We start from the raw sequence: 11,215 nt of genomic DNA, 5'->3' as shown, positions 1-11,215 counted from the left end.
CTCGAGATATGAATGATGATTTTATGCTCTCCTCCTTTTTTCCAATCATCTTCATGCATTGATTTGTAATTTCTGTTGCTATACTACTAACTTCTCGTTTTGATGAAGAGCTCCCAAGTTGCATAACGAGATATGATTTGTTCCTTTTATCTTTTTTTTTCCATCCCCCCTACCCCTACCCTTAACCCCCTTTGGTTGCTACTTCTCTCCCGCTGGCGCTGATTTGCTTTTGTTGTATTCTGATCCTGATTTCTACCCGGTTTGCTTCCAGTCTTTTCTTACTCAGCGCAGCGCAGCACAGCATAGTTAGCATTGATGTCTTGAACGATGGGAGTTACACTTTTTTTTAATGCCCTTGATCTTCTGCTTCTTCCCATGATCGTCAACGGTTGGCCGAAGAAGATATGACGACAATAACGGAGTCAATCATGTGTAACGAGTCACAGCAGGTAGTCTTCTTATATTTGTCTTTATTCGAAAAAAAAGGGAAAAAAAGAACATATATTGATAGCTAATCTTATATTGCTCTTGCAGCCTTGACGCACCTTACCGTCGCCACATCTAACCACACAATTCGCGGGATGTCATGCACCTCTGATTGTTTGTATACGGCATAGCCTACCTATCCATACATAGTATATGCATTACCTACCACCCTCTCCAGCTCTGCCAAACATCAACGATACGATCCTTCTCACTTCCCTGAGCGGTCGAATCAACAACAAGCAAATGACTGAACCCTGCACAGCAGATGCAACAGTGATTCGGCCAAATTCGCAGTTTCTCACCAATTCGCAAGGGTCGCATATTCTCTCGCGACCCGTGCCAGCGCAAAATGCCGTGCTCCTGGCTTATACGATCCAGAACCCATCCCGTTCTGTTTCCGTCTGGATCATAAAAGCCGACTTCTTCATCCGTTGCTGCCTGCTCCCGCCAGGGTGTAACTACACCCCAGCCAGAGTAGCTACGGCACGGCTCGCGCCCGACGGCCAGCAAACCACATGCAACAAGCGCCTCCGGGTGTTCACGGTGCATGTACAAAGAGCCAACTTCCGCAAGGACGGTAAGCGCCAGGTCATCAAATGATAGATGTGAGCTGTACGGCCGCGCACGGGCGGCTAACTGCTGCATGTCCAACGTCACGTATGCACCCGCGTGCAGCTCGACGTCATATCTCTGTTTGGTCTGATCAATCAGTGCCTTGGTCTTATCTGCTCCGGGAAGGCTGAGGGTCTGGGATTCCGTCAGATTCTGTGCTGCGGTGGCACTGGGCGTTGCGCCGACGGAGAGAATGAAGCGGCGTTGGGAATAGTTGGTTTCCCCGTCGAACGGGATCGGTGGCGGTATGGCTGAGGCACGGTCCGCCGCGAGCTTGCAGCCTTCAATTTCCGTGCGAAGGTAGTCCATTGCATCTGACGGGTGGTCGGAGCTATAACTATGCCCCATATGGGAGTAGAACCCGCGGAGGGTGAAGAGGTGTGGCTCCTTTCCCTCCACGGTGTAGAGTTCGCTGACGATGGCATCGAACTGTGGACTATTGTAAGCTACGCCAGCGCGACCATAGCCAGTGTCCATCTTGACGAAGACGCCTAGTCTCTTGCCACAGAGAGCATGGTAGCGAGACAGATAGGGGATGATCTCAATGCTGTCCACCAGGCATGTCACCGCCCCATGGCCGAGGGTCTTACCCAACTCAGCAAGACGAGGGAAGCATGACGGTTGAATGGGAAGACCGTAGATCAGCTATATTTCGCACGTCAACCATGTCACTTGAGAATTCCTTACGCCTTGCTCCAAGGGCGGTGGAGGGGGGTATGGAGGACAGAACATACGTCTACTTTCCGCCCTTTTGTTTGGCATTCTTTCAGAAAGGGAATCAGCTGCTCTGCCTCTAGCAGCGTGGATGCCACCAGCCGTACCGTGTCCGACTTTTCTCCAACTTGGAAGCGAGTGAGTTCCGTTGTCTAGCAGCAATGTCAGCCATCAAGAAACCGCCCCCACCACGCCGATATATACATATATTCCGCATATACTCATGTATATATGATAGACGGGGGGGTGGGGGAGATGTAACGGTACCTTATGCGTCTTTACGTGCGCCCTAAAGTCCACCTCCAAGGCAGCGACAGTATCAAGCATAACCTGGCAGTTACGGCGTGCCACCTCACGGTCGATGACTGGTTTGGGGCCATCGATATCTTGCAGCATACGACCGACATACAGGGCCTTTAGTTCGGCAGCCTCAGCGTTCGACGTCATCGCAGGCAGTTTCGTTTCCTTGTCTTTCTCCGTCTCTGCTCTCTCTCTTCTCTCTGGACCCTGACGTGGCCTTGGGGGTCTTCTTAAGATATCTGTCCGGCGGATGATGTGTGTACAGATGTGTGGATAGATGTCTGCCCGCTATCAATATGCTTGGGCTGGCGTGGTGTCCAACGGCAGCGGACCCTCCTCCGTGGCCAGCGTCAACCGGAAAAAGCAAAGAGATATCTCAAGAGGCTAAACTGGCTGGTGTTTACAAGCGTTTGCTTGTTGGATACGTTAACTCGGTGTCTATCGTACTTGGTGGGGAAGATGAGGATGCTGTCTGTTGCCAGGATGAAACGAACTCCTCATGTTGAAGCAAACGGAGAGACAAACCGGATATTTCTCTCCTTCATCCTCCTCCCCCTTCTCCAACCACAATCCATGTAGGAAAACAAAGAGGCAGCCCAAAGACCAACTACTGCAGGACGACCGGATATAATCAACTTTTTTCTCTTTTCTTTTCTTTTTTTTCAAAAAAACAACCTTGGGTAAACTGCTAGAGTACGAGGGGAAGGAAGATGCGCAGCTGACTAACTCGTCTATCAAAGTTGACCCTTCGACTATCCCCCCCCCACGCTGTGTGGCTTTCTTCTCTCCCGACAGAACTAACAAGATAACGAGAAGAAGAGACGAAAGAAGATACAATAATGTCTGCCAAACAAGCCGTACTTACAGACAAGGCCCCCGCGCCGTTGCCAGTGTTCTCGCAAGCCATCGTCCACAACGGCATCGTGTACTGCTCCGGCCAGGTTGGCACCGATCCAGCTACCCGCGAGTTGGTCGAAGGGACCGTCAAGGATCGCACTGTATGTTTGCTCGTTGTCAAAGGGCCAGTTTCTTCCAATGATACGTCAAGGGAAAAGAGTAAAGCCTGGACTGACACGACATGATAATTGGTGTATCAAAGGCCCAGATCTTCCGCAACATCAGTGCAGTGCTGGAGGCTGCAGGGTCGAGCCTGGAGAAGCTGCTCAAGGTCAACGTCTTCCTCACCAACATGGATGACTTTGCAGCCGTCAATGAGGTCTACGCACAGTACCTTAACTTTGAACCCAAGCCGGTAACTTGCTTTCTCTCTATATATATCACAACTATTATTGGACACTGACCCCTCTTGGAATAGGTCCGAACTTGTGTTGCGGTCAAGACCCTTCCACGAAACACGGATGTCGAGATTGAGTGTTCAGCTTATATCTAAATAGCCCATTATCTTCGCTCCTTGTTCCATTCTCCCCCTGAAGGAAGATAACGGGGGAAAAGTACAAATGTATCTAGCTAGCCTACAATCAAAAGGAAAATTAAGCGTGCGTTGTCCTGCTTGTCAGACATGAACTGGAACAGAAGCAAATATCTCACTAACTTCCACGTGGAAAATAGCGAAAAGTAAGGGGGAGGAAGAATTAAGAGGAGGCAAAAAATGAAGAAAAAGGAAAGAAAAGAGACGAAAGGAAAAAGAAATCAAATTCTTCTTCTCTCACCTTATTCTAGACATATTCTTGACGTCAACGAGGGTTGTCCCTCAGCCACCAATTCTACCTCCAGCTGGGCGGTCAAAGACAAATTCGGCTTCCCACGAATAGTCGCCTCCAGGCGGGCCCGTTCATCTGTTCAGCTGCCTTAAAACACACGAAGTCAGGCCCTGGCAAAGCGGCCACAAGCAGGATTGCCATGATCTAATCCTCTTCCCCCTGCAAGGCCCCTCTATCTCATCCAACTACTCAGCTTATAAAGAGTGAAGCGTTTTAAAAAAAGTACGATATACGGATCACCCAACGCTAATTTCAACCAACATCCACGATCCATGCAGGTCTTGATGACCCTCTTAAAGATAAAAAAAAAAAAAAACGAACAGCAGCAATTCCCCGAGAGCCCCATCCCTGATCATCGTTAGAGTCCTCCCATACCATCCCATCCCACATCCATGGGTTGGATGCAGCGTTGTCCAAATCTGGGGCTTAATCCCGGAGAATCCTTCTTGAAGACTTAAATATTCGCCTTCTTATCTACTAAATATATATTAGCTAACCAGTTTCTCCAGCAAGCACCAAGAAGAGTAACGATACGGGAGAAAAAGATCCAGATATAGATAGTGGATGGGGCCGTTGTTTGTCATGGCATGGAACAATCACACAGCAACCAGATATAGGCCCTGTATATGGATACCGATGCTATCATAGCATGGGGGTTTCTCACCCTTCAAAGGGACGGATTATATAAAAAAAGAAAAGACAGCAAAAAAAAAAAAGAAAAGAAAAGACAAGAGGTGAACTGAAAATAGCCGTTTGCATTGTATCTTTCTTTTTTTTTGAGAGTTTTTGCTCATTTCTTCCTCGTTTGGTTCAACGAATTGGATATCGACTTTCGCCTCCCTCTCTTGATCCCTTTATCATTCCTTCGTTGATCTGACCTGAGGGTTTTCTCCACAGTGTCACCGTTTGCTTTTTCTTCTTCTTCTTCCTCCCTTTATTTTTTTTTTCTTCCTCCCTGGGCTTGCTTTGCAAAAGCTAACAACTCGAAGCTCCGTAGGAAGAGGTCTCAAAGGAGGCAAACAATATCAACAACTCCCACAACATCTCACCATCTCCGAGAAACCATTTCATAGAGACGGAAAGGAGGGAGATTGATATGACCAGAGATTGACTGGAAGTATCCACAAGCCGCGCCCATCCCACGGCACTCTCCGTATAATGGAGTGACTATAATATGTATAATGACCAAAAAAAAAAAAGTACAACCCATGCCAATCAGCCGGATCGTGAGCTAACGTTGGTCTTGACAAGCATGGCCTTCCACACTATCCTTTCACCGATCTTTTGACCTTGTGATTCGCTTCAAACTTCTCCCTTTTCTTTTAGCTCTGGGCCCTCGTTTTCGGGTCTGATGGTTGGGCATAACAATTCGTTGTGACATTGTTAAGGGCCCGGCAGCTCTCCGCAAAGTCTACGCGAAAGCCGATGCGCCCTCCCTCTGCTACTCCGTTGCGTTGGCCCTTCAATCATATCACTTTGAACCCTTTTTTTTTTTTGGCTCCCAGGGTTTGCCATGCACAGAGTGGAGGCATATATAGCCAGGGGAATATCTTGTTCTTTTTTCCTTATTTTTTTGCTTTCATCGTTTCCATATGCTCCTTCACTCAAATACTTACGATTGCATTGCTCCTGCTCCTTTTTTTTTATTATTTATTTTTTTGATAACGACAGATATATTACCGGTTAACGCCCCGATTCCTTTGATACCTCATAAGGCCTCATCTCTTTTTTTTTTTCTTTAGGCTCTCGTCAGCTTATCCATATATATATATATAACTTGCACCGCGTGTCGAATTTGAATGCCGTCAACTCAATCTTCTGCTTCGTCCCCTTCACCCCTATCAGCAATGCCTCCGATGCATAACGACAACGTCATGGACCGGAGTAGCCTGCAGCCGGTCACTAAAGGGATCCGTACCCTGGTTCCCGGCTTTTATGTCCCAACAATTTGCTTCTTTGATCCCGACACAGAAGATGTTGACCTCTCTATCACTTCGGATCACGCTGTAAGGCTGGCTCAGGCTGGCGTGACGGGCATCACCGTCCACGGCTCCAACGGAGAGGCCATACATCTGTCCTCCGAGGAGCGCAACTTGGTCACAGAACATACCCGACAGGCTCTAGACAACGCGGGCTACGCTAGCATGCCACTAATGGTTGGCTGCAGTGCGCAGTCGACGCGCGAAACCATTCAGCTATGTTGTGATGCGTATGCAAGCGGGGGAGACTTTGCCCTTGTACTCGCTCCCTCGTATTACCGGGGCTTGTTCGCTGCGGATACGATTATGCAATTCTTCACAGATGTAGCTGACGCTTCACCCGTCCCGATCGTGATATACAACTATCCCGTTGCCGCTTCAGGGCTTGACCTGGATTCAGACACCATCACCGCCCTGAGCAAGCATCCCAACATCGTGGGATGCAAGTTCACATGTGGAAACACCGGAAAGCTCAACCGGGTTGTTACAGCTCAGCGAGCAGCGCACCAGGGGACGAAACTGGCAAGTATCAGCAATGGCAATGGCAAGGCTAGCAGCAGCGCATTCCTCTGCTTTGGAGGTTCTGGCGACTTTACGCTCCAGACCCTGATCGGTGGGGGGTCCGGAATTATCGGAGGCATCGCAAACCTGGCTCCCAAGACATGCATGCTGCTTTTGAGCCTGTACGCAGAGGGCAAGATGGAAGAGGCCCGTGAGGTGCAGGATGTTCTGTCTAGAGGCGACTGGGCTGCCATCAAGAGCGGTGTGGTCGGTATAAAGTCAGCCATGCAGTCGCACTTTGGATATGGAGGGTATGCAAGGAGGCCACTTCCACGGCCATCAATAGAAGCCCGGGACTCGTATACGATGCAATTCAAGGAACTAGTTGACTTTGAGAAGGCGTTGTAGTGGTACCTATGCCCTTGTCCTGGTCGACATCTATACACTAATGATCCTTTCTTCTTGTACTTCTCTTTCTCTCGTTATTCTGGGCTCTTTCTTTCCCTCCTGCATCTTTCTCATCCCTACCCCCTTTTTTTCCAACTTCCTGGTTCTTCTGGTCGATGTCTGGTGTCCGGTTCTTCTTCCTGGCTTCTATGGAGTAATAATAATAGACCTCCTTTTTTATCCGACTTTCTGTCACATACTATGTAGTAAGACTTCCCCCACGCTACGCTGTTAGCACTTCTTATGCTCAGCCGCTGTACTTCATAAGTCCATCCGCCTTATAAGTTTTTTAAACGATGTACTATGCAACTACATAGTAGAAAGCCACCCAAAACTCAATCCAACAAGGTTTACTGGGAAACCCGCAGTTATGGCACTGTCCCGCGTTCTGTGGGGGTAGAAAAAAATAGACGAGAAGATAGTGAAGAAGAGGGCGAAAAAGGGGGGAGAGAAGAGAAAAGGTGGTTGGAAGGAGAAGAAGAGCTCAGGGGCTAAGCGGGCGAGCTGAAAAGACATGGAGAAGCGAAGGAGGTCGTCAGGCTTTGGCGAGGATGCAGCAAACACGAATATGAAACCCGACCAGATTATCAGCCTGAGGAGTCAGAGGCAGAGAGAGAGAGAGGGAGAGAGACTGAAGATGCATTGCTGTATCCTGCATGAGTCTGTCTGTCTGTCTACCCGGAGTATCTCCGTACATGATTCGGACATCAAAGACCTGCAGCAGGCCTAGTTATATGTATGTCCCTACGCACATCTCGGACATGCCCTTTTAATACTAGGTGCAGGGCCACGAGTCCCCATCGAACGGGAGGGACGCAGCGGGATCACACGTAGGGAGAAGAGAGAGTGGGTGATGGTGAGCTGAGGGTCATGGACAAAGTCGACATGGATATGGACCGGGGATGGGATATGTACCTCTACCTTCATAAGCCCTAAGGGAGCATGAGATGCTAGGAAACCCGGACACGGAGGGAGGAGAGATGCAGTCTGCACAAACATCTGCGGCGGAGCTCGATGGCTGCATATATAATAGGTACATATGTTATACCCCCTACATCCATATCCTGTCTCGTCTTATCAAGGTACCTATATAACTAACCCATTCTATAGGTTGGGTCTGGAAGACCCTTGTCCTGCCGCCGTTATGCATGGAGCGCCCTTCTCTAGTTGCTGTGTACACCCAAGATAACTCAACATCGGCTCTCGTATTATCTATGGTAGCTGCAGGATCTTCCGCCGGTGACGACCTTGCTGCACTCAATGGCTCATCACTTCATACCTTGCTTTTTTTATATCTCCAGATCTTCGTTCTAGCCATGAAGATAGCACAGCTGATACCACGAATAACGTCATATACTGCAACTGTGAACACAGCAATGCTCTTGAGGGCGTTCTAGTTCCGTGACCACTGCCTACCAAGCCGCTGCTACCTCTAATATACATGGAATGCTCAGCCACAGCTGCTGATCATGTTGGTTGAGTTAAACATCTTGTGTCAGGAGGGCAAATAACACGCTGAGAAGCGGAGGGTGGCTGGTATCAAGTGCGACCTTGTCAATATGAAAAAGGATACCTCATGCATTATCAGCCCCATGATGGACATATATAGAGGCTGGCAGATGGGGCTATCACAGGCTTGATAAAGCATGCAGTCAAGACTTGCATTTGCTCAAGGTAAACATCCCACTGGCTTATGGGCAATTGTACCTGGCCTAGAACCCTCTAGGTACATTCTCCGTCAAGGTTTGAGTGTAGGGACAAGTTTTCCTTCACAGCATACCATGGATAAAGACAGGTATTCGGGACAGAATGTAGGATCAGGCTGGTTTTAAATCACTGTGCTACCCCCTTGAGTTCGGGTGACAGAAAACGAGATAAAAATATATCCGACCTATCTTAATTCTAAAAACTGCTCTGATCTTCAACTATTCAACTTGTACAAAGAATGAATATTATTCTACGGCTGACACTTTTAACTTGATAGATTTAATCATTACCAAGAACTAAGAGGCTCATTCTGTGGTTGATGATATCCTATCTGGAAAAGACCGTCTGTGCTATACATATAACCTCTCCAAACAGCCTTCGGGGATGGTATATGAATAACCAACAAAAAAAGGTCATAGGCAAGATATCTCTACACAGTAAATGATATCTTGCCTACAAAGCCCTGCGGAATTGATGTGCAACAGGCAATGAACCATGGATCACGGCATGACTGAAATATCAGCTGTGTCTCCTCGCAAACCTGCAGAGGCAACATGGTGTCAAGCCTCTTTATTGGCCTTTTCTCCCATACTTGATTAAATATTCTCAACTGGCTTCCACTTCAAGCCACAATATAGTATTTTGTCTACGTGAGATAGACAAGACAGTCACCAGCGTCTGGTAATAACAAGCCTATGCTCCCTGATGTTCATCCCGGGTAAAGGTATTATTGAGCCGGCCAGCCACCTCCTCCCTGAAGAAAGCTGTGAGACTCCAGCCAAGGATGGCGAAGGACAAGCTGCCGATGATGATGCAGTGGCTAAAACCGTCGGCCATGTAGCAGGGCGAGTACTTTGTTCTACACGGGATGTTCGGCTCCTGCCCATATCCGCGGTAATGTGTAGGTTTGCTGCACATACTTACTGCCCTTTGCCACCACCAGGGACTAACCGGTAGATCTTTTCGATGCATTGGATAAAGGGGATATCAGAAACGCGCAGACCCACGGCCTCGACATGAGTAAGATGCGCTCTAGGTAGTTTGGTACTTTCACCAGTAACCCTAGGCTAACTATCATGTGGTCCCGCTCGTGTCCCGTTGATATGCATGTTCTGTTTTAGCCTTAGCTCTCCTCTCCACTGCCACTTACAATTTATCGACGAGGAGAGCTCGCTTTATAACGCATCTAGCATGCAAATGCCCTTTCCAGCTTGCTTGCATTCGGAGTATTCCAGGCTCCCCGCTTAAAGCTGAAAGGATGGCGCTATCTCTTCATTGTTGAGGCAGCATGTATCCTATGCTTCTCCGTTTTTGCACTCTAATATTTGCCTCGCAAACTAGCTGGGGCAGGGTTCCGCAGTGGAATACTAAAACATATCTCGATGAGGATGAAGCAGTATGAAGTTGGATGTTTGAAGATTCGAGGGCAGAATTTCTCATTGATGGTAGAAGATGATCACCACCAGCAAAAAAACCAATTAAAGATCCCTGTATCACGTGATATCGCGTCCTCTTCGCGTTCCACTTTTCTGCTTCAGCCACGTCAACGTTGATTTCCCGCAGGGAAGAGAGCAAGAAACACGAGAAGAAAAGATGGGCGAGAGAGAGGAATAGAGAACGAGAGATGCCGTATTCCGGCGATGTGGATACGGAGTGAGTCACCCGTTGTTGACATGTTGCTGGAGATATATCAAATCAGACACTGATGCCCTTGAAGACGACAGTATGGGGTTGGTGTCCACCCGTATCCAACCATGAAGTTCGCTGAAGCTGCTATGAGCATAAATAACCCCATAGTCCTTCGATGGTAGAGGATGTTTTTTCGAATGTTACAAAGATTTCTTTACTCGTACTTTTAAGAGACAGCTTCAAAAGGAAAGCAACACACATTCCCTTTCTTCTACAACGCAAGATCAAACGGTAGAGATGTCTCAGAACGATCGTGCGCTCTTCCTTCGCAGTCTTCATAAGAAAGGCGATCCTTTAGTCCTTTGCAATGTCTATGATGGTCGGACCGCAGACATCGTCCTTAGCCACAAGGGAAGCAAGGGTGAACATTCAGCAAAGGCTTTGGCAACCAGCAGTTTTGCCGTGGCGGCCGTACACGGGAAACCCGACGAAGAACTCGAGCCAGAAATGCTCGCGATGGCAGCCAAGGATATCGTTGGTGTAATTAACCGCCACATATCCACCAGAGAAAGCAAAGATCCTATCCCACTCTCAATCGACATGAGAGACGGATGGGGAGACAGGCTTGAAGAAACCATCACATCACTCATCGACGCTGGCGTGGTAGGATGCAACCTTGAGGATGAAGACAATGAAACAGGAAAGTGCATGCCTTTACCTCAAGCAGTGGATCGCATTAAAAGGGTCATGGCCAAGGCAACTGAGCTGGGTGTTCCCGACTTCGTCATCAATGCGCGAACGGATGTTTTGGGGCACGGTGGGACAATAGAAGAAGCCATTGCAAGGGGGAAAGCGTTTATGGAAGCTGGTGCCTTTTGTGTTTTTGTCTGGGGTGGCAACCACGGGCGTGGGGTAACGAGGGAGGAAGGGAAGATGTGTGTTGATGCATTTGATGGATTGTGGAATGCGAGACTGAAAACAGGGCCTGGTTTCCTGACCGTCAAGGAATTGACAGACATGGGAGTGAGGAGGATCAGTTTGGGAAAGGAGCTGGGTGATATTGCAATGGATGCATACCGTGTTGCTGTGGAGAAGGTTTTGGCCTGAACACTGCTATAT

The 11,215-nt window shown here is 48.3% G+C and overlaps 5 protein-coding genes across 5 annotated transcripts; 4 read left to right on the top strand and 1 right to left on the bottom strand.

Moving 5' to 3' along the window:
* Nucleotides 1-584: 584 nt before the first annotated feature.
* On the bottom strand, nt 585-2,259 carry MCYG_01267 (conserved hypothetical protein; the record flags this gene model as incomplete). Its single annotated transcript, XM_002851117.1, has 4 exons — nt 585-618; nt 653-1,683; nt 1,833-1,964; nt 2,080-2,259. 4 exons carry the CDS (start codon nt 2,257-2,259, stop codon nt 585-587), a joined length of 1,377 nt encoding a protein of 458 aa, XP_002851163.1.
* Nucleotides 2,260-2,951: 692 nt separating this feature from the next.
* Nucleotides 2,952-3,502, top strand: MCYG_01266 (BRT1; the record flags this gene model as incomplete). The annotated part of the gene is made up of 3 exons (XM_002851116.1): nt 2,952-3,110; nt 3,212-3,364; nt 3,428-3,502. 3 exons carry the CDS (start codon nt 2,952-2,954, stop codon nt 3,500-3,502), a joined length of 387 nt encoding a protein of 128 aa, XP_002851162.1.
* A 2,125-nt stretch (nt 3,503-5,627) lies between these two features.
* Nucleotides 5,628-6,721, top strand: MCYG_01265 (dihydrodipicolinate synthase; the record flags this gene model as incomplete). Its single annotated transcript, XM_002851115.1, has 1 exon — nt 5,628-6,721. The coding sequence occupies one exon, from the start codon at nt 5,681-5,683 to the stop codon at nt 6,719-6,721; it is 1,041 nt and encodes a 346-aa protein (XP_002851161.1).
* A 1,053-nt stretch (nt 6,722-7,774) lies between these two features.
* Nucleotides 7,775-8,157, top strand: MCYG_01264 (uncharacterized protein; the record flags this gene model as incomplete). The annotated part of the gene is made up of 2 exons (XM_002851114.1): nt 7,775-7,793; nt 7,871-8,157. The coding sequence occupies 2 exons, from the start codon at nt 7,775-7,777 to the stop codon at nt 8,155-8,157; spliced, it is 306 nt and encodes a 101-aa protein (XP_002851160.1).
* A 2,015-nt stretch (nt 8,158-10,172) lies between these two features.
* On the top strand, nt 10,173-11,203 carry MCYG_01263 (PEP phosphonomutase; the record flags this gene model as incomplete). The annotated part of the gene is made up of 2 exons (XM_002851113.1): nt 10,173-10,190; nt 10,394-11,203. 2 exons carry the CDS (start codon nt 10,173-10,175, stop codon nt 11,201-11,203), a joined length of 828 nt encoding a protein of 275 aa, XP_002851159.1.
* Between the last annotated feature and the right edge of the window lie 12 nt (nt 11,204-11,215).

This window comes from Microsporum canis, genomic scaffold (assembly GCF_000151145.1).
Source record: "Microsporum canis CBS 113480 supercont1.1 genomic scaffold, whole genome shotgun sequence".
Taxonomy (NCBI): Eukaryota; Fungi; Ascomycota; class Eurotiomycetes; order Onygenales; family Arthrodermataceae; genus Microsporum; species Microsporum canis.
Note: the sequence above shows the minus strand (reverse complement) of the source record. Positions and strands in the feature narration are given on the sequence as shown.